The 27706-nt window shown below is 51.7% G+C and overlaps 2 protein-coding genes across 9 annotated transcripts; one reads left to right on the forward strand and one right to left on the reverse strand.

Moving 5' to 3' along the window:
• On the forward strand, positions 1-27058 carry Sbsn (suprabasin). Of its 4 annotated transcripts, NR_177078.1 has the most exons (7): positions 1-209; positions 4807-4869; positions 10155-10253; positions 14646-14745; positions 25790-25861; positions 25982-26026; positions 26891-27058. NR_177078.1 is itself a non-coding variant. In NM_001198590.1 (4 exon segments), coding segments are annotated over 4 exon segments (1920 nt in total). In that variant the 5' UTR covers positions 22701-22721; the 3' UTR covers positions 26915-27058.
• Positions 127-17432, reverse strand: Gapdhs (glyceraldehyde-3-phosphate dehydrogenase, spermatogenic). Of its 5 annotated transcripts, none has more exon segments than NM_023964.1 (11): positions 127-317; positions 416-513; positions 2075-2237; positions 2368-2519; positions 2803-2884; positions 3238-3356; positions 3440-3530; positions 6622-6728; positions 6951-7047; positions 7748-7961; positions 14669-14774. In NM_023964.1, coding segments are annotated over 11 exon segments (1299 nt in total). In that variant the 5' UTR covers positions 14772-14774; the 3' UTR covers positions 127-244.
• Positions 27059-27706: the final 648 nt, after the last annotated feature.

Here is a 27706-nt window from a genome sequence, read left to right on the forward strand (position 1 = left end):
GTTCCGACAATGCTTACCCTCTCCCGCAGCGTTGTGCTTGCTTTCCCCCACCGGTCTCCGAGCCAAGCGCCGCCTTGAAGCGGGCCCTGAACGCAAGGTGATCGGCGCAGAGACAAGGGGGCAAAGCTGTGCGCACTCTGGTTTTTATTTCATTGTTGACCCGGCGGCAGCGCGAAGTGCGCCCTCTTTTGAAGGGGAGCCGAAGGCAGGTACGCGAGGTGCGCAGGGGAGCAAGGAGGGGCCTTTATTTCTCTCGGCTAAACATGTAGCGGAGGAGGTCGACTACCCGGTGACTGTAGCCATATTCGTTGTCGTACCTGGGGAGGCGAGGAAGAAGGCGTGAGAGAGAGAGAGAGAGAGACAGAGGGACAGAGAGAGAAACCAACCTACCCCCACTATCCTCTTTCCCCTTTACCAGGAAACAAGCTTCACGAAGTTGTCATTGAGGGCAATTCCAGCCTTAGCATCAAAGATGGAAGAATGGGAATCGCCATTAAAGTCCGTGGAGACCACCTGCGTGACAATTTCAAAGATAAATGTAGTCGAGCAAGGATCTCCAGGAACCCAGACTTCCGACTCTCAGACCACATTGTCATTCACTTGTCTGGCACACTAGACAGAGACACCTTTTGTGTTGATGACAGGATGTGATCAAGGTAGGTGGGACCTTTGTCTCAGGGACACAGGGGCGTGCTCAGTGATTAAAAGTGCTTGTTACATAAGCGTGAGCATCTGCCTTTGGATCCCCAGAACCCATGTAGAGGCTGGGCGGGTGATAGACACCTACAGGCCCAGCAGACCAGATCCAGACTGAGGATCCTTGGGACAAGATGGCTAACTGTATTAGCTGTCAAGCTGCAGTTACATCTTGCCGCAGTAACTCAGCAGAGTGCAATGGAGGAAGACATCAGTCTCATGCCCCCACATGTGCATCACCTGTACCTGATGTACCTGCAAGTTCCCTGTGCATCTGCACACGTACATGAGGGGCCAGGTCACAATACCCTAATGCTATTCCAGGAAACATTACATGGGGTAGTGGATGACATGAGAGCCTTAGGATGGCATGGTCTTAGGAGCAGAGGTAAGGAGCTACAGACACAGACCTTGAAGGCTGTAGCCCTTAAGGACATGGGGGACAGAGGAGGTTGGCATTGGGCTGATTTGATCTGACCTATTCAAATGACATCATAGCCTTTGAGAGTGGACCTGCAGGGGACAATGCAGGGGAGCTTCAAAAGGTGGAGGCGCAGAGGTGACTTTTTCTTTTTCTTTTTTTTTTTCTTTTTTCTTTTTTTCGGAGCTGGAGACTGAACCCAGGGCCTTGCGCTTGCTAGGCAAGCACTCTACCACTGAGCTAAATCCCCAACCCCAGAGGTGACTTTTCTTTTTCTTTCTTTCTTTCTTTCTTTCTTTCTTTCTTTCTTTCTTTTTTTTTTTCTTGGATACAGGGTTGCTCTATAGCCCTGGAACTCCCTGTGTAGAGGGCTGCCCTCAAATTCACAGAGATCTACTGACTCTATATCACCTGAGTACTGGCATTAAAGGCCTGTTCCCCCACACCTAGCAGATGACACTTTCTAAATATTCTGTGTTCAGGAAAGGTGTCTGACCTGGCCTAGCCCCTGAGCATGAATTAAAAAAATAAGAACTGGAGTCTTCCGTTCAGGAGGAGTGTGTTAAGAACCTTCTGAATGCCAGGCTTGGGGTAGGTGGTGAAAGCTGCACGAGTTAGCTCTTAAATCTGTTGTCTTGGACAGTATGAGCTACGGGTTACATGAGTGACTTCCCAGTCACCGTGGTACAGAAGAGCAGCATTGTTAGATCAAAGAGGCATATGGTCAATCACTGAGGCAGGAGACACTTTCCCAGGCCTGCAGGTTTTGTGTTTCTGTATTTTGAGGCAAGGTCTGGTTATATGGTCCTGGCTGGCCTAGAACTCAAAGACCAACTCTTTGGGTGTGAAACACCATGGACAGATGGTCTGCAGGTCTTATATTGGTCCATGATATTGGTGAAAGGGACTCCCCAAGTCCCTCCCCAGAGCTTCCCCCAGGGTTTCCTCAGTCCCTACCTGGTCCTCTGTATAAGCAAGGATGCCAGCCATAGGTCCCTTGGCTGCTGCTTTCACAGCCTCCTTGATAGCAGTGTAGGAAGCAGGCTGAGCCAGGCGGCAGGTCAGGTCCACAACTGATACGTTTGGGGTTGGCACCCGGAATGCCATTCCTGTTAACTTCCTGGAGAATTTCAGAGTAAGGGTGGGAGTCAGAGCCCAGGGTCTTCTGCTCCCATTCTACCATGCCTTGGGGCCAGTGAGGTTTCCCTAGGGTGTATCCCCACCCTGGTTCCTGGTTTGTATCTCCATACCCATTGAGCTCTGGGATGACTTTGCCTACAGCCTTGGCAGCCCCAGTGGAAGATGGGATGATGTTCTGGTGGGCACCTCGGCCACCTCGCCAGTCCTTCTTTGATGGCCCGTCCACTGTCTTCTGAGTGGCCGTGTAGGCATGGACGGTGGTCTTGGGGAACAAGAAGACAAATATGAAGTCTTCTTGCTCCTAACCTTCACTCCTCTTCTAGCAGTTGGGAAGGTGGCCTACGTGTATGGAGGCTACCAAGACAATCACCACAGACCACAGGAAGGGTACCTGGAGGCCAGTGCCCGTCCTTCTCAAAGTAATCCAAAAGGTGTCTCTACTATGGGCTTCCTTCCCAAGCTGCCCTCCCTGCTTGTTCCATGCCTAACACAAGGCCTGGGAAGAAGGGGTTGCTTTCCCTGCCGTCCTTCCTGCCCAAGCTCACCATTAGCCCTTCCACGATCCCGAAGCGTTCGTGAATAACCTTAGCGAGGGGGGCCAGGCAGTTGGTGGTACAGGATGCATTGCTGAAAGGGCGACAGCATGCCAGATGAGCGGCAGAGCCACACTCCTTCTCTGTTACTCTCACTTTACCAGGTCTGGTTCTGTGAGGTGTGAGAATGGGGGTGGGAGGGCTCCCTGGGGTTGTCCTTGGAGGTGCCACTGCGGAATACTGCCTAGGCATGTCCTCAGATACTGAGCACTCCTAGTCGTTGCAGGGTGAAGTTGACATGATGACTCGAGACTTAGGGGCTGGTTAGCAGGAGCAAGGTGATATGAAAGACATCACAGATGTAGTGGGGTTGGGACTGGGCGAGTGCTAAGTCCTGCCATGTCTGCTGCCACCCACACGCTGGAAGATGGCTGTCATCCCTGGTACCTGACAACGGTCATGGAGCCAGGGTTATAGTCCTTCTCATTCACACCCATGACCAACATGGGTGCATCGGGGGAAGGTGCAGTGACGATGACACGCCTGGCACCAGATGAAATGTGCCCCTAGTGATAGAATACAAGGTCAGGGTCTCCAAGCGCCACTGCCCCCTCTTCCCAGACAGCCCTGGGCACTCCTCCTCACTTACCGAAGCCGCCTCTATGGACAGGTATACACCTGTGGCTTCCACCACGTAGGGATTCCCTACAGAGCTCCAGGGGATTTCCTTAGGTTCTTTGCTGCAGAGTGGTGGGAAGGCTATGTCAGTTTTCCTTGTTTGGGTCTCAGGCCAGCCAGAGGTCTTGGTACCTGATGTGCTAACACCTGCTCCCAGACTCCATATACCTACCTGTTCCAAGTTGACTCTCCCTTTCTTATGTGCTATACCCTGCTGTGTCTAGACAAGGCTTTCACATCTTACCTCCCGCAGGAACCATCCCCACAAATGTCAGACTAGAACCACAGCCGTTTCAATCACATGCTCAGAGCATAGACTCCCAAGATGGTGAGGCTGCCGATGCTGCCCTTTGACTTCCAGCTCTGACCGTCTCATGTGAGCCCTTTTTAGCCTCTCATCACACAGACACATCAGGTGACAGCTCAGGAGGATTACAGCTGAAGCATCTGTCCACAGCAGGGACCAGTCATCGACAGTAGAAAAGCCAGAGAAAGGCTTTCTGTTCCTCTTTATCAGCCTAAGTTTTCACTGGGTTTTGTTGGTTGGTTGGTGGTCTGCATCTTCCACGATCTTCCTGCCTCAGGTTCCTGAGCTCAGGGATTACACAAGCACCATCATGACCAGCTTCGCCTTGATGTTCTGACAAATGTTTGTTTCTGGAACTCATCAAACACCCATCCTTGCTGTTTTCCACCTGCGTCCAGCAAGCAGTCTCTGTGACTGCCATCTGTGGGCTTGTCCCTCGTGGAACTTACCATGTCACAGGGACATTCATTCTTAGGACTGCTTCTGGCTCTCCTCTGGATAGTTCCATACTGTAGGTACTCCACCTATGCATGCTAGGAATTGGACTTGGGGGGTCCTCTGAGAGCAATCTGTGATCTTAACTGCTGAGCTGTCTCTCCAACCCCAGTGAATGCATATCCATTTGATTTTTGTAGTGCCTAGGACTGATGCCAGAGCTTTATATGCGGTGGAAGGTATTCTACTACTGAGCTTCATTCCTGGTCTCAGTTTCTTTGTTTTAGTCATTCTACATACGTGCCCTGAGCTGCCTTCCGTCTGAGTTTTTTTGTCTGTAGAAAAGTGATAACCACCCCAACACCAGCATACTACTGTGCTCATGTTTCAAAGAAGCCACTGTCAGGCAGTGAAGGTAGCATGCCAACCGAGGCCTGGGTTCTGTCCTCGGTTAGGAATAGTGTGGAAATAGAAGAATGCATAGGCTCTCCCTCCCTTCTAGCCACAGGGCTCTGCTCCCTCTGCCCCGTCAGCCCACATCGGTGGTCATCTGGCCCAAGTCACTTTTATCTGATACACCCACTTTTGTCTTTCAGGTTGAGTTCTTCGGTGATTCCTGTAATAGGACTTGAGTTTGGCGTGGCCCCTCCTGCCTGCAGGTCTGTTCCAAAGATTCATTCATTCATTGGTCGGGGAAGGCAACTGTGTTGTGTATTATATTGCCAAGTTGTCTTGTGTGGCTGGGATTGCTGAGAGGCTGGCTGTGGAAGTCAGGCTGGCCTCCCTTCAAACCCAGGCAGAGGAGGGATGTTAACTATCCTGGGGTAAAAATACAGTTCCTGAGAGTGGAGGCTACCACTGTTTATCCTGTGGTATGCAGTGTTGCCAGTGAGAGAGGTTGTAAGTTCAGCCATGAGGGAAGCTTAATCAGGAGCACCAACCGAAACCTCAGCTTAAGTCAGTATCTGCTGGATGTTGGGAGCCCCTGACTGCAGCGATGTCTCATCACCGTCTGTTGCTATTTTTATTTTTACTTAGAAGCCTCACCAGCCCTGCCTGGGAACTAACTCTTACTGGAGTATCCACAGTCGATTTCCACCAGATGTTTTGTGCACCTGGTTTGACGTTTTGCTTGCCATCCATCCATCCATCCATCCATCCATCCATCCATCCATCCATCTTTCTTTCTTTTTCTTTTTTCTTCCTTCCTTCCTTCCTTCCTTCCTTCCTTCCTTCCTTCCTTCCATCATCTATCTGTCCATCCATCTATCTACCCATCCATCACCTATCTGTCTCTTCAACCAGATCTACCCATCCCCACCCCCACACCTACCTGTCTGTCTACTACCTGTCATCTATCAGCTCTCTACCTACCTCTCCACCCCTTGCTGTTTACTGTTTACTTTGGCCAGCCAAGCATTCAGAACTGAAAAGTATGGCTGTCACAGGTCATTCTTTAGCAATATGAGAGTTGGGGCGCTGTGTGGAGGCAAGGGAGGGAGGCAGGACTGATGTCATGCACGCAGGTGCAGGATTGAGGTGACTGAAAGCTTCTGGAATTGCTTTTGGGGCAATGATTTAAAACTCAGGGCAAACAGCCTCTATTCTCCCCAGTTCTACCTTCAACCTTCCTCCAAACACTGCCACACCTCCTTTTCAGCAAGTTAAAGGGAACCGGTGTCCTGCTTAAGGAGAAGACCTTGCCTGGGGCTACAGAGGGTTGCTTGTGTCTCTGTTAGTAAAGTAGCTTAAGGTATTACCGGTTTATACTGGTTCTTTTGTATTCTTTTGTTTTCCTTGAGACAGGATTTTACTGTATAGCTCCAGGCCGACCTAGAACTCGAGGTAATCCTCCTGTCTCAGCCTCCCAAATGCAAGAGTTACAAGTGTACACCCCACACCTGGCATGTTACTGCCTGATATACAGGGTCTGAATCTGTTAACAAATGTTGTTACCATCAACACAAGCCATGTGAGATGGGCACTAGGAAGTCAGCCTCGCTGGGGTGAGAGAGGTGCAGCCCAGCGTCCCCAGAGGTGATAAGCAGGTGTGGCAGATGAGACAGAGACTCACACTGGGACCCCTGGGACCCCGAGAGCTGGGGCAGGAGCATTGGGGAGGGGAGTGGAGAGGGTGGAGTAGTGCCTTGGCTCAGAGGTACTGGGTAGGAGCCGGCTCAGTTACCACAGAGAGGTGGCTGGTGACTTAGAGGAAGCAGGGGACGAGGCACAGTGAACTCATGCCACAAAGAACACATGCAGATGTGCGTTAAATACAAAACATTAAAGAACCATGGGCCGTCTTGAAGATGAGTGTTCTGAAGAGTTTTAGAGGCCAGAGACCTTTCAAGACCCCCTTTCTAAACAGTATACACATATGGTGGAGCCATGGTGTCACATTCTGTCCTTACCACTGGAACACGTTGATCTCAAGGTTGTCCACAACTAGTCGTCCATTCTTATGTTCCACCGTTCCTTTGTATCTACCATGTGTGGAGTCATATTTGAACATGTACACCTGCAGTAGACAGAGCGAGGGCCTGGTCGTAGGTTGCGGAGTGAGCAGCCCTAGACGAATCCCCACTGTGGGCAAGATTTTTATGAGGTTCTGCGTTGCAGCCAGGAGCCTTCTAGATAGCTCTTGGGATCCTCTCCCCAACTCAAGTGCCCCTCCCTCCCTCCCTCCCTCCCTCCCTCCCTCCCTCCCTCCCTCCCTCCTTCCCTTCTTCCCTCCATTCACCATGTATTCTGGATCAATGAATGGGTCATTCACTGCTACTACCCGAACGCCCTTCTCCATGCAGACTCGTAGCACCAGACGACCAATGCGTCCAAATCTGTCCAATCAGGAACACAAAAGGAAATGGCTATGAGAACCAGAGTGACAGGGATGCCATGGTGTCAGTGTCCTACCAAAGTTCATGTTGAACTTTGAACGTTGGGGGTATTAAGAGGTGGACATTTGGGGATAGGGAGACAGCTCAGTAGGTAAAGGCTGCGTCCTCACTTCACTCTTGCTCTAGCCTCACTTATTGCTAGAGTTACAGGCCAGAGTTACAGGCATACTGTCAGGCCTTCTAGTGCCCCTCATCCTCACTCCTACAGCTGAGTGGACCCAGGAAGCGCCTCCCTTTCTCAGGTAAATGAGTCTCTGTTCCTTACCATGGTGCTCCAGGTCTTAAAGGGCTCCCTCTCCCCATTCCCTTCCCCACAATTTGTTCTTAGAGCTGTGAAGATTTCCTGACTGTCTTTAAATGTACTAAGCATGATGTCTCTTCCAAGCCAGAGCCCTTGCTTGCCCCACTGCCTCAAAAATCTGCCCCAGTGGAGACACAGCTGGCTTCTTGTTGTTCATGCCTCTTTCCAGAGGCTCCTGTAGCCCAGCCTGCACTTGAATCACTTTTGGTTCTGGGAGTTCTCTGAGGATTGGCCTGCCCAGTAAGAAGGAAGGAAGATGTCCTCAGCCCATAGTGACCCAAGGAAGCCACTATGGGGCTGACTGGCTCCAGCAACATCTGGGGCCTGACATAGACTCACCCATTGATGCCCACTGTTAGCTCTTTAGCTGGCTTTGGGGGTGGTGGAGGAGGGGGAGGGGGAGGGGGTGGAGGAGGTGGAGGTGGAGGTGGAGCCTCTTTAGGCTCCTCTGGCTCTATCTGGGGTGGAGGAGGCGGTGGTGGCGGTGGCGGTGGCTCCTCCTTGGGTGGCGGAGGCTCCTCAACCTTGGGTGGAGGTGGAGGTGGTCTGATCACTGTAGGGAGCAAAGAGTTCAGAAGGGAGGTGGTGAGCTGGGTCCCTCACACGAGGCATGGGGATGGGGAAAGGTGCTTGTCCCAAAGGCTTAGGACCTGAGTGCCAATCCTGGACCCTGCATGGTAGAAAAAAACACGCAAATTGTCCTCTGACCTCCACCTTACACATATACAAGTGTGAAACAGCGGTCTTTACCGCACAGAACCCACTGGGCTTTGAGCCTCTAGTGGGCAACCAACTATGGGTTCCGTTCTTTTCCCAACCCACTGAGCCAGAGAACAAGAACCGTCAAGTTAAGATATGTGAACTTCAGTGTTCGTGTGTGTGTGTGCGTGTGTGCGTGTGTGTGTGTGTGTGTGTGTGTGTGTGTGTGTGCGCGCACGCATGCATGCACGTGACTGTGTGTATGTGTGTGTGTGTGTGTGTGTGTGCGCGCACGCATGCATGCATGCACGTGACTGTGTGTATGTCAGTGTGTTTAGGAGTTACATGAGGGTCTATTTCCTGTGCCAGTTTCTTACTCTGTGAAATGCTGATGAAACATTCCATATGTGTTGTGATATCAATCCCCCCTGACTCTTCCCTGCTTCCTTTCCTTCCCTTCTTCCTTTTTGAGACAGAATCTTACTTCTGAACACCCCCGCCACACACACACACACACACACACACACACACACACACACACACACACACACACACACAAATGGTTTCTTTGTGTACAGCAAGCAGTCCTGGACCTAGCTCTGTACGCCAGGCTGGCCTCAAACAGAGACCTGCCTGACTGCTGAGACTGAAGGCAGGCACCACCACCCCCAGCTTCACTCCTCAGCTCTGGGCTCCTTCTGCCTCAGTCTCCAGAACAGTAGGATTGCTGGTATGCTTAAGATTAAGGCTTTTTTCTTTTTTTTTTTTTTTTTTTTTTGGTTCTTTTTTTTCGGAGCTGGGGACCGAACCCAGGGCCTTGCGCTTCCTAGGCAAGTGCTCTACCACTGAGCTAAATCCCCAACCCCCTTTTTTCTTCTTTTAAGTACTAGGAATAAACCCAGACGCCCTGCCTGTTAACCAGTTGCTCCACCACTAAACTATACTCCCCTCTTAGAGAATAGTTCAGAGACCATTTCCTGATGATGTGAGGATGGACCCAGTTCTGTGAGCCCCAAAGTAATCTGGAGATGCACTCTTCCTGGAGGCTTCTCTAGGAAAACCAGATTAAGGCAGGCAACACTGAAGCCTAGGAATTCTCTACCTTGGATATCCTCTATTGCTTTTCTTCCAGGGGACAGAGTCTTCTGACTGTAACCCAGGCTAGCTTCAGACACATTATGTAGCCAAGGATGACACATCCCTTGGTTCTAAGTGTTGGGGGATAGCACCAACATGGATTTCTGTTTTGGCTATTCTCAGGTGGCTGTCACACTGAGGGTTGATGAGGAGATAATGTATCACATGGCTCTAAGTAGTACCTCCATGCTATAAAGACAAGGGAAAACTGCTCTTCTAAATTGTCCTTGGAAACAGCCTCTGGCTGGGTTTGCCCAGCAGCTGGCAGCAGGTTCTACAGAGACCGAGGCCCTGGGAGAATCCCAGATCCACCACATCTTCCGTGGTTGGGAGTCTGAGAAGTGGCTTGACCTCTGCTGGCCTCCATAGAATGGGGACAGTGAACGCCCAGGCCTCACCTGGTGGCTGTGAGGCTCAGTGAACTCAGGCCTGCCTCCCTTGCCTGTAAAGGGAGCAACTGCACCCTGACTCCCTGCAGCCCAGGGAGGACCAAGCCTAGCAGCCCATTTGTCCCTGGCCACCAGGGACATCAAGGAAATGTGGGGAGCACACCCTCCCTGACGTGTCACAAATGCTCCTGGCTATCCCTCCCTCTCCAGCCTCCCTGCCTCCTCCTGGCCTCTGCTTCTCCCCTCTCTACTGTTAGAACCCAAAGCTCAGGCAGTCCTGGAGTCATAACCCCCAAGCCCCAACCCCATCCCCACCTTGAAGCTCTGGAGTGAGGAAGGATGTGGTGTGGGAGTGGGGAGGGGAAGGACTCCCAGATGATGAGAGGCCTGAAGGGCCCACCCTGGCCTGTGTCTTCAGGGGCACCTAGTTGAGAGCATTTGGTGGGGGAGGGTCTCTGGACTCTGAGCACCTTGGGTGACTGTGTGGAGACTCCCAGAGCTCACTTTCCTCCTCTTCCCAGGGCCACCCCCAAAGACTCTTACCCGGACATGGACATGGGCATGGACATGGGCATGGACATGGGCATGGGTCCCGCCGTAGCTGGACAACAGTAACATTGGTAAGGATCACGTCACGTCTTGACATGGCCTAAGATCTCATGGCCTGGCTGCCTTGGGCCCCTCCCTGATGTTACTGAGGAGTGAAGCTCCCAATGTCCCAGAGGCTCCTGAGCTTCTGATGATGTCACATTGCCCAGTGACATCACAGAGCTAGCGGTGTGCAGGGTGGCGACCTCAGCCCACTCTCCAGTGTCCTTAGAGTCCCACACTGAGGATTTCAAGGCCACCCTCTGGTATCTAGAGTGGAACCCACTAGGTTCATGCAGAATCTCATGGCTGCCATGTCTCTTCCTCCCTCCCCTGGTCCACCTGCTTCATGCTCTTTCTGGATCTCTGAGGAGTTTCCCTACCTCTCCCTGTGTGTGGAAGTGCTGAAAAAACCCCTCCCAGGGGTTGGGGATTTAGCTCAGTGGTAGAGCACTTGCCTAGCAAGCGCAAGGCCCTGAATTCGGTCCCCAGCTCCGAAAAAAAGAAAAGAAAAGAAAAGAAAACCCCTCTCAGATCTCCCCTTGGCTCCCTGGGTTCCTTCCTCTCAGATGCTGTCTATAACTGAGGTAGTCCTCATCATGACGGAAAGGAAGGCAGAAATACAGTCTAGAAGATGGGGAATATGGGGAAGGAAACTCAGAGCTGCTGCAGCTGCCTCCGTCAGACCTGCACAAGACCGTGCCAGTCAGCCTTCCAGCATGGAGGGGAGAGACTCACAAGCACCCATCTCTGCCTGGGGAGCCCTCAATAGCTGGTAACTTGTGGGGGAGGAGAATCCCTTGTCTTTAAGGGGGTTAAGTATGCTGCAGTTGATGCTCCCAGACTTCTTATGCACAGCCCAGATTGAGTCAGTGAAGCACCAAAAGGAAACAAGACAACACCCCAGGAAGTTGGCAGGGAGACGATCAAGTATGGAGTCTCTCACGTTTTCAGTAAACATAGGATATATTAAAAAGCCAGATGTGGTAGCCTGCATGTGTAAGGCCAGACCTTTGAGGGTCAGCTAGGCTGGAGTACACAATGCTGCAGGAACAAGGGACCTACCTCTTGGTAGAAGAGGGGACAGGATGACTCAGGAGTGGCCTCTCACCCCCACACTGCCATTACTGGAGTGTTTGAGCGCGAGCACACACACACACACACACATACACACACACACACACACACAGAGAGAGAGAGAGAGAGAGAGAGAGAGAGAGAGAGAGAGAGAGAGAGAATATCTCCTGTAGCACACCTGTCTAAATGACCTAGGTCGCATGTGTGGTGTCAACACCTGCCCCCTGGCCCTACAAACACAGAAATGATATTTACATTATACTATAGTCTATTAAATATGAAAATGTTTATGACTAGAAATCCCAAGTACATGGATTTTTATTTTCTTGGCAGTGGCATGCATTGGAGACTGAATCTATGCAATGACCTTGTGTTCTGCCAATCAGCCACACCCCGGCCTATACACACATACCTTAAAAACCTGCATGATATGCCAGGCACATGCCTTTGGTGCCTGCACCCAGGGGCAGGGCTCTGACACTGAGGCCATCCCAGTTGAGACAATGAGGTCAAGGCCAGCCAGGGTTATATAATCAGATCCTGTCCAAAACCAAACCAAACCAAAAACCCAGAAACAAACTGGTGATGTGGCACAGGCCTAGAATTTCAGCTCCAGTAGGGCTGGAAGCAGGAGTGTGGTTGTGAGGGTTAGGTCATGTGGACTGCAGGATGAGGTTCTAAGAACAACTGAGCAACCTGCCCACACACACAGTATCTGGAGCCCAGGGAAGAGACCACCATGAATGGCCTCCTCTCTGCTTCACCTTTTCTTAAAATCCTGGAGTTTGAACCCAAGACCTTAAGGCATGTGAAACACGTTTTCTACAATTGAGCCACATCCCCAGGCCCTAAGGATTTTGAAATATTATTGGTTGATTTATGGATTGATTTGTATATGTGTGGGTGTGAATGTAAGCAAGTATATGTTATGTGTGTGTATGTGTGTATATATATGTGTGTGTGTGTGGATAGATTGTGTGTGTATAGATAGATAGATAGATAGATTGTGTGTGTGTGTGTGTGTGTGTGTGTGTGTGTGCGTGTGTGTGTGTGTGTGCGCGCGCGCGCGCACGCGCGCGCAGGTCAGAGGACACGTTGCAGGAGTCTGCTCTCCTTCCACCATGGGTCTCAGGGGCAAAGTACAAACCCTCAAACTAGATGTCAGGTGCTCTGTCAACTGAGCCATGATTAGTGCTGGAGCAAAACCCAGGGCCTCTCTCATGTGAGACTATTGCTCTCCCATTACACTGCAGCCCACTCTTACATGTCCAAGGTCACTTCTGAGCCCTGTCTAATACTGGATCCAGTTCCCTGAGTCCCACTCTCTTATGTCAGGAATCACCCAAGGAAAACCTGTTCTAGGAAATTCTAACACAGCCTGGGAATAGTGATACTGAGACCCAGGAGTTTTATTTCTGCCTCCGTCTGTGTGTCTCTCTCATTAGAGGTCAGGCTGTCCTCAAACTCAGTGTTCCCTTTACCCTTTGTGCTGGCATGACAGCACCACACCTGGTAGGAATCTGTCCATAGGAGCACTAAAGTGACAGCAGCGTGAGTGACGTTTAGGAGCCTGGCACTGGCCTAGGTGGAGACTCTTGGCTCCTTGCTCATGCACCTTAAGTGAGTTACCACAAGTGTGCTTCTGTCTGAACTGTAACGCTTGAGGGTCCGAGAAGAGGGGAGGGAGAAATGGAGGCATTATTTAGAGGACCTGTCTCAGCCTTCTGGGCACAGCCCTGGCTTAGCCACCTGTGCTGTGTGATCTTGGAGAAGTTAATGGACCTCTCTAGCCTGGTTCCTGGATGTTGCATCGTACCTTCCATCCAGAGGCTTCAAGGGACCTAAAGACCCACAAGTAGAAGGTGATTTTAGTGGAACATGGCAGGAAGTCCAACATCCAGAACATTGAGAAGGAAAGACCTAGGGGAAGACTGGAGGCTGCAGATGGGAGTTGCCACAGGCAAGAGGACAAGGCACCAGGAGAACTTGGGGCTCCAAGCCAGTGGCTAGCTGGTCTGTCTCCCAGGTCAGGACCTCTCTCTCTGCTCCTCAGTCTTGAAGCCTGGGAATGGACCCTGGGTGTTTTCAACTGAACTGAGAATCTCTAAAGGTGTGAGTGTTGATGGCTGCTAGCGACCTTGTGCTCACTGGTGACCTTGAGGATATCTGCCTTCCGGGAGGTTCCATCTGTGTGGTCACAAGAGGGGGAGAGGTTTGGGCCAGTGAGCGGACTCACTGGGAATAGGGGCCTGCTGCAAATGCTGGCCACCTGTTCTGATCATGGAACCCATGTGGAAGAGAGAGAAACCACTCTCCTAAATTGTCCTCTTCCTCTACCCTTGTAGCCTGACACACTAACAGCCAAATAAACGTCCATAAACTTTTGGAAACGAAGGAGGTTAGAGTTCCAAGTGGGGGTCTGCTGTCACTCAGGAGCCATGCAGACGAAAGCACGGCCTCTCCCCTGCACCACTCACACACAGCCACCTTACAGAAGGCAGTGAAGCTGGTGGGCACAGGGCAAGGCCCTGCTGTTAACCCTTCTGATGCTGTGTCTTAAAGGGAGGGTCCTTGCAGGCCCAGCCACTTGTAGGAAGTGAGAACACCAGAGTCAGTTGGGGGTTGGCCTCCCAGAAGCTCTGGCTTCCTCTGGCTTCAGCACCTGAAACAGCCTCCGGCTGGGTTTGCCCAGCAGCTGGCAGCAGGTTCTACAGAGACCGAGGCCCTGGGAGAATCCCAGATCCACCACGTCTTCCGTGGTTGGGAGTCTGAGAAGTGGCTTGACCTCTGCTGGCCTCCATAGAATGGGGACAGTGAACGCCCAGGCCTCACCTGGTGGCTGTGAGGCTCAGTGAACTCAGGCCTGCCTCCCTTGCCTGTAAAGGGAGCAACTGCACCCTGACTCCCTGCAGCCCAGGGAGGACCAAGCCTAGCAGCCCATTTGTCCCTGGCCACCAGGGACATCAAGGAAATGTGGGGAGCACACCCTCCCTGACGTGTCACAAATGCTCCTGGCTATCCCTCCCTCTCCAGCCTCCCTGCCTCCTCCTGGCCTCTGCTTCTCCCCTCTCTACTGTTAGAACCCAAAGCTCAGGCAGTCCTGGGGTCATAACCCCCAAGCCCCAACCGCATCCCCACCATGAAGCTCTGGAGTGAGGAAGGATGTGGTGTGGGAGTGGGGAGGGGAAGGACTCCCAGATGATGAGAGGCCTGAAGGGGCCACCCTGGCCTGTGCTTCCTTCAGGGGCACCTAGTTGAGAGCATTTGGTGGGGGAGGGTCTCTGGACTCTGAGCACCTTGGGTGACTGTGTGGAGACTCCCAGAGCTCACTTTCCTCCTCTTCCCAGGGCCACCCCCAAAGACTCCTTACCGGGACATGGACATGGACATGGACATGGGCATGGACATGGGCATGGGTCCCGCCGTAGCTGGACGACAGTAACATTGGTAAGAACCACGTCACGTCTTGACATGGCCTAAGATCTCATGGCCTGGCTGCCTTGGGCCCCTCCCTGATGTTACTGAGGAGTGAAGCTCCCAATGTCCCAGAGGCTCCTGAGCTTCTGATGATGTCACATTGCCCAGTGACATCACAGAGCTAGCGGTGTGCAGGGTGGCGACCTCAGCCCACTCTCCAGTGTCCTTAGAGTCCCACACTGAGGATTTCAAGGCCACCTTCTGGTATCTAGAGTGGAACCCACTAGGTTCATGCAGAATCTCATGGCTGCCATGTCTCTTCCTCCCTCCCCTGGTCCACCTGCTTCATGCTCTTTCTGGATCTCTGAGGAGTTGCCCTCGCTCTCCCCTGTGTGTGAAAATGCCTAGCAATCCTCTTGCAGGCCTCCCCTTGGCTGCCTATGAATTAATATTGGCTCTTCTCACCAAGATGGAGGAGAGGAATGAAATACTGTAAGATCCACAGGTCCGGGAGGACAGCAACAAAAAGGCCTCCTCTGAACATGACAGGACATCTGTGCCACAGAACTCACAGCAGGCCTGGTTCCTAGCCAAGACCAAGGGAGTCAACATTCTCGGGCGGGGGAGGGGCTCAGCTCAGGAGCTGTTGACAGTGATGGCTCCTGGGAAAGCAAGAGTTGGTTTTCATTTAGCATTGTGAACTGAACAGGAATGGGTGACCCCAGTCCTGTGAATCTTATTAGCAGTACAAATCATTGTGGGGTAAAATTAAACAAATCCATAGAGGAGAACCCTGGGCTGGAGAGAAGGCCCACCCTGTAAGAGCACTTGCTGTTTTCCCAGCTGACTGCAGTTCAGCTCCCAGCACCCACGTGATGGTTTTCAACCATATGTATCTACAGAGCTAGGGAATCTACTGCCCTCTTCTGGCTTTTTTATGCACTGCGCCCACGCGTCGCACACAAGTGCAGACAAAACCACTTATATAGAAGATAAAAAGTTTAAAATTTTTCATGAAATTGGTAGAGTGTGGGAGGTAGAGGGGATCTGGGAGGAGTGGGAGGTCAGGTCGGGATAGACATGATCAAAACATGCATATAGGGAATCCTCAAAAATAATATATAAATATAATAAAAACAACAAAAATAAAAAATAGAATTAGCAATACACATGGGTGTGCACATATTCACACACGTACATGCACAGTCAGATGTGATAGCATTCTCTGCAGTCCTTAAAAGGCTTGTGGGCCAGCCAGCCTGTAGTATGCAGCACTGTAGAAGCAAGAGGAGAGATCCAGCCTCAACAGGAATACCTCCAAGGGTGGGGCCCCATTGACTTCAAGTGGGACACATTTTTAAAATTTTAAATTACATTAATGTTTGTGTGTGTGTGTGCGTGTGTGTGTGTGTGTGTGCGCGCGCGCGCGTGCGCACCCTCATACATGTGGTTAGAGGAGTAAGCTCCTTCCATTTACTATGTGGGTCTTGGGGACTGAATTCAGAGCTTATCGAGCATGGAGTAACCAGCTGAACTGTCTTCAGTCCTGTGTTTAACATAGAGCTCGTTCAGTCCATAAATAAAACACATTTGCCTTGCACATTTTTTTTTTTTAAGGAAAGTAAATTTCCACTAGTTTTCATTTTTTACTCAATAATTTGAATCTTTCAAATAGTCTGTAGTTATTTAAAGTTTTAAATAAAACGCTTTCTAATATTGTGGCTTCCGTTTTAGGCCACAAAAACGATGTAACTATTTCCGCCAGATGACCTGCAGCCCCCCCCCCCCCCCACACACTACCCCCACTGTGTTCTGCGTCTGCCCGGGGTTCTGACTCAGTGGCTAAGGGCCTTTGCTGCTCCCGTAGATAACACTAGTTCAGATCCCAATACTGCTTTGCAGTGGATCACGACCCATGTGACTCCAGCTCCAGGATCACTGACACCTTCGTGTGGCCTCCATAAGTCCCTGTTGGTCCCAGATTCTGTCTCTCCTCCTGGGGGTATCTGGACTCTGATGTCTGGAATGGGTCTGCAGTCTGCCTCTTCCCTCCAGGGCATCAGATGTCCACCAGGGCGGGAGGGGGTCAGGAATGAATATTGTGGCTCTGTGTCTTCTACTGTCTCCTTCAGGGTGTGTGTGTGGGGGGGGGGCGCTTCTCCAAGAATCTTAGTGCTATGACTCTTCTAGGTGAAGCAGCCATCTAAGATGACTTAGCTTGTTCATATTTCTTTATTTGGAGTGGCCTTGAACACATACAGTTTATTTGGGTGAACCAAGAGTTATATAGTTTTGGAGAAGGGCATGAGAATATCCAGGGAGGGGGAAAGGGTCATTGGTTAAAGGCCGAGGCTACTGAGCTATCTCATTTGCGTGGGGATGAACCAGCTGCTGTGCTATGTGACTGACTACCTGTGACGACCGGGTTGGAGGCCTCAGGGTTATGGTTACGTGCTCTGGGAGGCAGGAACGGAAATGGGGAAAGAGTTCTCTCCACTCCCTCGGGTCTCAGGATGAGACTCTAGTCTCAGTGTTTGAGATATCCAAGCTTGGGACTTGCTCCTCCTTTCCAGTCCTATGCACTCACCTAAATCAGTAGAATATTAAAACACATTTATAAACAAGATACATTAAAAATAACCAAAGTAGGGGTTGGGGATTTAGCTCAGTGGTAGAGCGCTTGCCTAGGAAGCGCAAGGCCCTGGGTTCGGTCCCCAGCTCTGAAAAAAAGAACCAAAAAAAAAAAAAAAAAACCCAAAAAACCAAAGTATTATTTTTAAGTTTTAGCTTGAGGTTGAGTCACGGCACTTAGCTGTTTCTAACACATTTTCTATTATATTAAACGTGTAACCCATCTGATGTGCACGCCTTGGTTCTTACCCTTGGCTGAGTGGAGGAGGGTCCTGGCGTTTGAATCCAGGTTTTCACATAGGCTAATCATGTGCTCTGCCTTGGAACCTCACTCCTGCCCACACATACCTTAAGGCACAGAAGTGCTAACAACTGTTCTGGCTATCTGCGCTGTTGAAGAAATGGAGCTGGGGCGGGTGCTGACTCTGGGTTGGCACAGATGTTCAATTTTAAGAAGGCCAAATAAATAAATTATTAAAGGCCAATTTGGGGCCAGACTGGACTACATAGTGAGACCCTGTATCCAGACAAACAAACAAGGGACTGGAGAGATGGCTCAGTGGTTAAAACTGTTCAGTGTTCTTTCAGAGGACCTCGGTTCGATTCCCAGCACCCACATGGCAGCCCACAACCTTCTGTAACTCCAGTCCCAGGGCATCTGATTCCCCGTTCTGGCCTCCACAGGCCTCGGTATACACAGACATACATTCAGGCAGGAACCCATGCACGTAAAATAAAAAATAGAAATTATTAAGAACAAACCCATCTCTGCAGTATCTAGGAAGCACAGGTGACAAACACACCCGGTCCCCTCACTCCCCCAATTTTTTCCCTTTTTTTTCCCTCCTTTTTTTGCGGGAAATTGAACCCAGGGCTTTGGGCATGCGAGGGAAGTTTTCTTCTGTTGAGACACACCCCCAGCCCCTGGGGTTATTTTAATTTAATTTTATTTATTCTCCCCCCACATCTCTGTGTGGAGGCCAGAGAACACTCCGTGAGAGTTGGCTCTCTCCTGCCGTCCCATGAGTCCAGGATTGAACTCCGTTCCTCAGGCTTCACAGCAATCACCCGTTACCTGCTGAGCCAGCTCTCGTGTAGTTTCATAGTCTTAAAGCAACCACTAAGTCATGTCTTCCTGTTGGTGGCCTGTTCTCCTTGGAGTCTTCCTGTGCCCAGCACCTCCTGAGGTCCTGTTGCATGTCACCCTCACTGACTGTGTGTTCTGGAAGGGTGCTGGGCCCACAGCTGTGTCTCAGCATCTGGAACAGCATCTACCACAAACTGGGCCTTCTCTTTCTTTTAAAACAGTACTTACTTTATGTGTCTGAGCATTTTGCCTGCCTGCATGTCTGTGCACCATGTGCAATTCTGGGTGTTTTTGGGAGGCAGGAGAGGATGTTGAGTCCCCTGGTACTGGAGTTACAGATGGGCCCATGTGGATGCTGGGAACTAAACTCAGGTCCTCTGCCAGAGTAGTCCACACTCCTACCCACTGAGCCTCCTCTCCAGGCCTACTTTTCATTTCTTGAGACAAGATCACACTATGTAGCTGAGTCTGGCCTCTAAATTGCTATGATCCTCTGGCCTCAGCCTCCTCGATGCTGGGATTACAGTTGCACGCCACCGTGCAAAGCTTTCGGGGAGTGTCTAGAACAGAAAGCAAGTGAAAAATGTCCCCTCAAGCCCCAGGGCTCACATGAGCTTCTATGAGTCAATAGTGTACGCCTTCACCTGCAGGGCCGGTTGACACGCAGCTGTGACCAAGGGGGTGTGAGTCTTTGCTACAGATAGGAGTCAGCATCCTAGAGAGAAGGGTGGAAGCCCAAAACTCATACAATGACATAACCTCTTCCTTCCCCAAGTCCTCATAGAAGCTTTCCAAGGGCAACATATAGAGATCCTGTCTCATAAAACCGAAACCAGAACCGTATCATGCAAGACCTGGCCATAGGATAGGGATTGGCAAGGCCCTGGAGAATTAAACTAAAACTAAGTGGGAAGAGACAGGCCTGGATCTGGTAATTGCAGCTACGTGGAGGCTGAGGAAGCAGGATCATACACCAGTGCTTGTCTAGGCTATAGAGTGAGTTCAAGGCCAGCCTGGCCAACTTAGTTTGAAAATGAAAACATTTTAAAAGGTCTGGGTTTTATGGCACACGTCTTTACCCTTAGCATTTGGGAAGGCAGAGGCAAGCAGATCCTGGGAGTTTGGGGCCAACCTGGTCTACATAGTAAGTTCCAGGATAGTCAGAACTACAAAGTGAGACCCTGTCTGAAAAATAAAAATCAAAAAAGAAGTCTAGGATACACGTCGAGCCTGTGGTAGACACTTGCCTAGCATATGTGAGAAAGCAGTGTGCGTGGGATGGGCCTTCTAGATGCTGTTGGGCAAAGTTCTTTGTATGGTGGCATATACATGTCATCTCAGCCCCTCTAGGGCTGAGGCAGGCAGATGAAGAGCTCTGTGCTAGCCTGAACTATATGTCTCATAAAACCAAGGCCAGAACCACATCAACACCTCCCGACACACATACACACCCAGAGGTGGGCATGTGTGTAATCATAGTACTTAGGGTGCTGAGGCAGATAGGTTGCCATGAGTTGGAGGTCATCCTGGGCTTGTATGAGACTCTAGCCTAAACAATAAAAAAGGACCAATAACCCCCCCCCCCAACCTGATGTTAGAAGTGACAAATCTGATTAATAGCAAGAGAGGAAACAGAGTCACGAGCTCTTCTCCCAACATCTGGCCTTAATCAATTCTGCCAGATACCAGGGAACAGAAATTTGCCATTTACTAGCAGTGTATCTGCTTTTCTTTTTTTTTTTTTTTTTTTTTTTTTTTTCCCTCGGAGCTGGGACCGAACCCAGGGCCTTGCGCTTGCTAGGCAAGCGCTCTTCCACTGAGCTAAATCCCCAACCCTGTGTATCTGCTTTTCTAACTGTGGTAGATCCTAGTCTGAGCTGGGAAGCCCCAGGCAGTCCCTCTGCAGAAGGGGTTCTGGGTAAGGCACTCGCCATGACACCCTTGAATGGGCGAACAACCTGTATGAACATTTACTACATCTTTGGGGCACTGTGGGGTGAGCTGTGGTATCCTTGAGTCTGAGCTGCTTCCACTGGCTTTTTTTTTTTTTTTTTCTATTCTTTTTTTCGGAGCTGGGGACCGAACCCAGGGCCTTGCACTTGCTAGGCAAGCGCTCTACCACTGAGCCAAATCCCCAACCCCCCCACTGGCTTTTCAGTTAAGGAGAAAGGCGAGAAGTCATGAGTCCATTGGCAGATGGTGACAGAAAGCTGAGAAGAAGGGCCTGTGGAGGGAGAGAAGGACGGAGAAGAAAATACAGAGTGATGGTGCATGCCTGCTGTAGTCCCAGAGGATCAAGAGTTTAAGGCCAGCCTCAGGTACATAAGGAGTTCCAGGCCAGTGTGGGCTACCTGAGACCCCATCACAACAAAACATAGAAAAGATAGGATACCTTTTCAAAAGGGTAAGCCAAACCTATCTATCTTGGGATGGACCAGGGTTCTGACACCCCACCTCCATGCCCCTGGCTCCCTTCTCTGCCTGGCCTCTGACTCTCCATCATTAATTAAGGGAGGCTCCTGGCTGCAGTGCCACACCCAAGATCTGCCTTTGTCACTGGAGTGTGAACCTGGGAAACAGATTCTCTCTGCAGAGTGGTCCAATAAGCCACCTCTCCTGTGATGCTGAGAAAGCTGGGAAGGCAGAGGCTCCCGGGCCCCTGGTCCTGGAATGTTTGGTTCTGGGTGTGGCTATGCATCGTTGACGGGACCACCTCATGCTCTGGTTTGAAGCTGACAACACGGGCTAATTCTCAGCCACACCTGGGCACCCACACAGATAACTACCTCCTCCGCTTGTGCACACCTGCATTCCTCCATGCCTGAACATCCCACTGCACTGCTCCCTCCTCTCTCAGCCTCACTGTTGACATTAAAACCTAAACACACACACACCCATTCCCCACCCACTGGTTCTTGCTTGCCCCCCTCTAAACTACCCCGTAGGTATAGATATCGGGGAAGATCCATTACCCACCCTTCCTTCTAATGCCAGACTTCAGCCCAGGCCAGGTCTCAGCTGCTTCCCTGCACTCTGAGCCAACAGTACTAGGCTCGGGGCTTCGGGTCAGGGCACTGGAGGCCTAAGGGGAAGAAGAAGGAAGGAAAAGGTCCTGGCCCCTAGCCCACATGTTTAAGGCAACTTCTGCTCCACCGGGTCTCCAAGCCTCTCCCTAGGGCTGCCTCAACCTGCTTTTCAGGTACAACTGCGTCCTGTCCCAGCTCATGGCAATCAGCCTCCAGCCCCTGCTCAGGGACTGGGAGGGGAGAGGACTGGATTCTGTCATGAACATGTGATCCTGGTTCCAAAATTCGAGGCCCTCCCCAGGAAACCCCCGTAGCTTTGGGGACCCAGGTATCCCTTCTCTCCAGCATCCTGTGCGATGGGTTCAGGCTTGAACCTCTAACCCATCCGTGAGCTCCATCTGTGAATATACTTACTGGGCCTCAGTTAATGTCCCGTAAACTGGAGCCATAGCAGTACCCAGCACAAAGGGCCTGATTGCTAGAAGTGAACAATCTAGAAGGTGAGACACACTGTTAAAAATTAAAAACAATTTCAGATTGCGATAAGTTCTATGGAAACAGAAGGACAACATCACAGAACATAATTGTCATACTTGCAGTACCACACTGTGCCTGGGGGATGGTGGGGAAGGACGTTCTGACGTGCTGGCCCTTTGAGCCAGGTGTGGAATGTGGAGGCAGCTGGGTCACACTTTGGCCTCCAGGCACGTGCAAAGCTGCCAGACAGCCGTGGGGGGGGGGGGGGACTGGAGCGCTTGGACAAAAGCCTTATAACTGGAGCGGAGAGAAGCGGGGAGAGGGGACTCCTAACAACAAAACCAGGCAACTCCCTCAGCTCCTGGGGGGTTCTCTTCTCCCTGTTTCTTTCCACTCTTGCGGAGTTCTCCTAAGAGGGCTGACAGGGTGGTTAGGGATGGGGAGTGCCTGAAGGTGGGTTCAAAAGCAAGAAGGATGGCTAGTGGGGGAGAGAAAAACTGGAGGGGGCTGGGCAGGGCAGAACCCTATTCAGGGTGGAGGGCCTGAGAGGGTTAAAGAGCAAAGATGCAAGGATCACGTCCATGACTCATCCTGTCTTCCTCCTCCTCCTCTTCTTCATTGCTCAATCCCAAAAGTCTCTGGGAAACACCCCCTGACAGGAACGGAGTCAGAGCCTCACAGGGGCAATTGAGTCACGAGGGGTGGGGCAGAGGGAGGGAGGTGAAGGATAAATAGTGACCTCGCTCCCTCGCTCCTCTCTGCATCCTCCCTGCCTTCCCAACAACATGCATCTTGTCAATCTGCTCAGCTCCTGCTGCCTCTTAGCACTCCTGGGGGCTCTGCCTGCACGGGCAGCCCATGAGGATCCCATTGAGAAGGCCATAGAAGGGTTCAGCCGTGGGCTGAGCAATGCAGAGAAAGAGGTGGGCAAGGCCCTTGAAGGCATCAATAATGGAATCACTCAAGCCGGAAGGGAAGTGGAAAGAATTTTTGATGGACTTAGCAACATGGGCAGCCAGGCCGGCAAGACCGTGGAGCATGGCTTGGATAAGGTAGCCCACGGCATCAACAGTGGCGTCGAACACGCAGGAAAGGAAGCAGACAGGTTGGCCCATGGGGTCAACCACGCCGCTGGACAGGTCGGAAAGGAGACAAACAAAATCATCCATCATGGGGTCAACCAGGGGGGCAGTGAAGCAGGGAGGCTCGGTCAGGGGGCCCACCATGCTTTTGGTCAGGGTGGGAGTGAGGCAGAGAAGTTTGGTCAGGGGGTCCACCATGCTTTTGGTCAGGGAGGGAGAGAGGCAGAGAAGTTTGGACAGGGGGTCCACCATGCTTTGGGTCAGGGAGGGAGAGAGGCAGAGAAGGTTGGCCAGGGAATCCACCATGCTTTTGGTCAGGGAGGGAGAGAGGCAGAGAAGTTTGGACAGGGGGCCCACCATGCTTTTGGTCAGGGAGGGAGTGAGGCAGAGAAGTTTGGCCAGGGGGTCCACCATGCTTTTGGTCAGGGAGGGAGAGAGGCAGAGAAGTTTGGACAGGGGGCCCACCATGCTTTTGGTCAGGGAGGGAGTGAGGCAGAGAAGTTTGGCCAGGGGGTCCACCACGCTTTTGGTCAGGGAGGGAGAGAGGCAGAGAAGTTTGGTCAGGGGGTCCACCATGCTTTTGGTCAGGGTGGGAGTGAGGCAGAGAAGTTTGGCCAGGGAATCCACCATGCTTTTGGTCAGGGTGGGAGTGAGGCAGAGAAGTTTGGCCAGGGGGTCCACCATGCTTTTGGTCAGGGTGGGAGTGAGGCAGAGAAGTTTGGCCAGGGGGTCCACCATGCTTTTGGTCAGGGAGGGAGAGAGGCAGAGAAGTTTGGACAGGGAATCCACCATGCTTTTGGTCAGGGTGGGAGAGAAGGAGGCAAACTGGTACAAGGGGCCAACCAGGGTCTTAGCCATGCTGCAAAGGAAGCACAGCAGTTTGGTCATGGTCATGGCCATGGTTATTATGCTGCCGGGCAGACTTGGCAAGAAGGGGACAAAGTAATGTATCCTGGGGTCAACCAGGCTGGGGAAGAGATGGAGCGCTTTGGCCAGGGTATCCACCATACCATTGAACAGGCTGGGAAGGAGGCAGAGAAAGTGGCCCATGGTGTCCAAACTGGGGTCAACCAGGCCGGGAAGGAGGCAGAGAAAGTGGCCCATGGTGTCCAAACTGGGGTCAACCAGGCTGGGAAGGAGGCAGAGAAAGTGGCCCATGGTGTCCAAACTGGGGTCAACCAGGCTGGGAAGGAGGCAGAGAAAGTGGCCCATGGTGTCCAAACTGGGGTCAACCAGGCTGGGAAGGAGGCAGAGAAAGTGGCCCATGGGGTCCAAACTGGGGTCAACCAGGCCGGGAAGGAGGCACAGAGAGTTGGCCAAGGGGTCAACCATGCTGCTGGCCAGGCCGGAAAGGAAGCGGAGAAGCTTGGCCAAGGTGTCCACCATGCTGCTGGCCAGGCCGGGAAGGAAATGAACAGGTTGCAGCAAGATGTTCATAATGGGGTCAACCAAGCCAGCAAGGAGGCCAACCAGCTGCTGAATGTAGGTGAACAGAGGTGGGGAAACTGGGGAGAAGGGGATTGTGGGAGGGAAGAGGCTAAAACCCTTGGGAAGCCATAACCCTGGGTTCCCTTCCTTCCTTCTCCACCTCCATTACTTCAGAGCTGGTGGCCAGCTGGTTTAGACTATCTTGTCTGCAAAGTTTCTCCTGAGACAAGGTGAAAAGGACTTAGTCTTGCTATCAGGGAGCTGTCCTACATGAGGGAACCTAACCGTTCTATCTCCTGGAACCAGGAAATAGTTCTGATTCCAGACACTGTACAAATAGATAGCGGCTGAGAAAATCCAGAGTTGGGGAGGAGCTTTGGTGACAGGCTCTGCTATGTTCTGTCCTTGTAACAAGCCTCTGAGGTGGTCAGGAAGAGGGCGCTGACTCTAACATTTAGGTAGGAAACCAAGGCTCAGAGGCCAGGGGGACTCGCTAAGGTTAATGGAGAGTGCTTGGTGAGTGAGATGTGGGTCTGGAGTTTTCTTTCTTCCTTTGCCTTTCTGACTGGGTGGTGGGCAAGCTTCTTGAGGACTTCCATGCCCATATTTGTAGAGGGAGCAGATGCTGGAGACCAGGTAAGCTGTAACAGCAGGCACCAAGGCAGTATCAGGGGTCTCTCCATTAGCAGGCTGACTCCTGCACTCCGAATGAAGAGTCACGGAGATCAGAAGGCTGGAACACCATCCTGGGGATGTGTCAAGGTCTCAGAGCCCAGAGCCACATCTGCTGCCTGGAAGGAGCCATGGCGGGCTGGGTGGAGAGGAGGGGACTAAAGAGAGTTCTGGGTGAAGAATAGGGCCCCGAGTAGACACCCAGGTGGGCTCTGGGAGAGGGTCAAGAGTTTTTGAGAGGTGCCACCGGGTGGGTGTGGCCTATGCTGACTGATGTTATGGGCTCAAGAGCTGAGTGAGGCTTGAGGCTACATTGTAGCAGAGCAATTAAAAATCAGGGCTAAGGGTGAATGATGGTTCTGGTATTTGTGTGGGTCCTTTGAGTCCTTCTTCTGCAAGATGGAAACGGCTCCTGAATGTTGAATTTAAAGAGAGCGTGAGTGAGGCGAGTCCACAAGAGGCTGGAGCTCTGTCCACGTCTCACTATCAGCTTAGCAGCCAGGGGCTCTGGGTTCTCTCAGGACTGTGAGTGAGGAGCCCTGAGGGTCAGCTAGGCTCCTCCCACTCCTGACCCAGTCATATGAGAAGGGGTGGGTTCCAGGGAAGGGAGGGGAATGAGGGAGACATTGATGGGTTAAGGGGTAGTAGTGATGATCTGGGTTTGTCAACAGGGGCCTCATCAAGGTCAAAGCGGTTACGGAGGCCAGCACGGAGGGGCCGCAATCACTACAGCAGTATCTGGGGTGAGTCTTTGGGTGTAACATGGGCTTGGAGCTGGGAGAGGGGAGTGGAGTCTACTTGAGGTTCTCCCAAGGATAGAGGTTGGTTGAAGGTTGGTGACTTGCTTTGTCCTTGAATTCCAGGCCTCGGTCAACAAGCCATTTATCAACTTCCCAGCTCTGTGGAGGGTGAGTGCTGCATGCTTCTCAGTCCCCTTGAATTCCCTTCCCATAGCCCTTCTTGCAGTCAGCATCCTTTTGGACAGACTCAGCCTCTGTAGAGACCATGTAACCTGTTCTCCCAGCTCTGCTCTGGCCTTTCGTCACCCACTGGCAGCTTTTGGGCACTTTCCAGTCCCAACTAACAAACATCAGCTGACAGAAATCACCTCCAGGGCACTGGAGCATCCTGGAGCCAGGGAGGGTGGGGATGCTGAAACCATCCCTCATGTCTCTCCTCCCATTCCCAGTGGCTAGCTGCCTCCCCTTCTTACCGACCTTCCTGCAATGCCTCTGCTCCCCCACCCTGCTGTTTTGCATGGGTGAGCTGAGTAGTGGTAATTTGGTTTGGGAGGTAGCTCCCTGCTGGGCTGAGAGTGTAAATCCCCGTAGAAGTCTGGTCCTGACTTCAGCTTTGTCTTTTTCCTTTTTTAAACATTTAAAATCATGTGTGTGTGTACACACTGTGTTTTGGATCCCTTGCAGCTAGAGTTACAGGTGTTTGTGAGCTGCATGATGTGGGTGCTGGGATCCAAATTTGGGTCTTCATGATTGAACAGCAACTGCTGTTAACTGCTTAAGGCCCAGAATCCAGGGTTCCTCACAGCTCCAACTCAGAGTAGCAGAAGGTGCTCAGAGGTGAAACACACAGGGCTTCTTCTGTGGAATATGGAATACCCCCCCAAAAGCTGGTCTCCCTGAGGGAGCTGGTTCCCCATTGTTCCAAGGTAAACAGGTGGTGTCTCTATTGTTTCTCAGGGCTGAAATAAGAGCCCAGACCTCAGCCCCCTGTGGCCATGTTCCTGTACTTAATGCCCTTCCTCTCTCTTTCAGAGTATCGCCGCCATCATGCCCTAAACTGATGCCCAGGCAACAGAACGCCCCTGTTGTCACACCAGCTGAAGCGACCCAGCAGAGCTGGGGCTTGGGGAGAGCTGCCTGGGTGCCCTAAGGGGGCTGCTTTGAGCTTTGTGAATAAAATTGACACACGATCCCTTTTCATTGCTGTTGACTGCTCCTTAGAGAGGGATGGGCAGAGCCGAGTGGTGGGCTTGTACTTCCTCTTGTCCCTTGATGGACGGATCTAGGACTTGCCACACAGGATGGAAAGAGCTGGAAACTTCAGGATGATTAGCTTAAAGACAGCAGTTCCCAGAGGCAAGCCACGCCTGGCTAATGTGCAGTGTTTGGGCCCAGCTGGGAAAAGCAGCTAAGGGAAGCAGCCACAGGCAGGGTGTGTGGTAGCCCGGTTGGAAACAATGGTAGTCTGTGTCTATTGTGCAATGGAGACACACTGGGTGCTTTCCAGGCGTGATCTCACCGAATCCTCCAACCACCCAGTTAGGTAAAAGTTCTGTCATTATCCCCAGGTTCTAAGGACTCTTGTGGAGGGAGGTTTGTGCTACTGGAAAACAGTGGCCAGTCAGTGGAGGGAAAGAAACAGCCTCGGAGCTTCGCGCCTTCTCCCGTTTAGCTGGAGGGTGAGGCAGCCAACTGGGAGGGAGGACTGGACAAGTGGAAGGGTTTCTCAGGGAAAGTAGAGAGAGGAAGGAGGCTCGGGTGGAGAGTCTCTGATGGGTGGGAGAGCGACTCGGAAGGCTTCAGACCCACGAATGGTCAGACACAGAGGGATGACAAAAGCAGCCAGCA

The sequence above is a fragment of the Rattus norvegicus genome, chromosome 1, assembly GCF_021556685.1.
Source record: "Rattus norvegicus strain SHRSP/BbbUtx chromosome 1, alternate assembly SHRSP_T2T, whole genome shotgun sequence".
In the NCBI taxonomy this organism is placed as follows: Eukaryota; Metazoa; Chordata; class Mammalia; order Rodentia; family Muridae; genus Rattus; species Rattus norvegicus.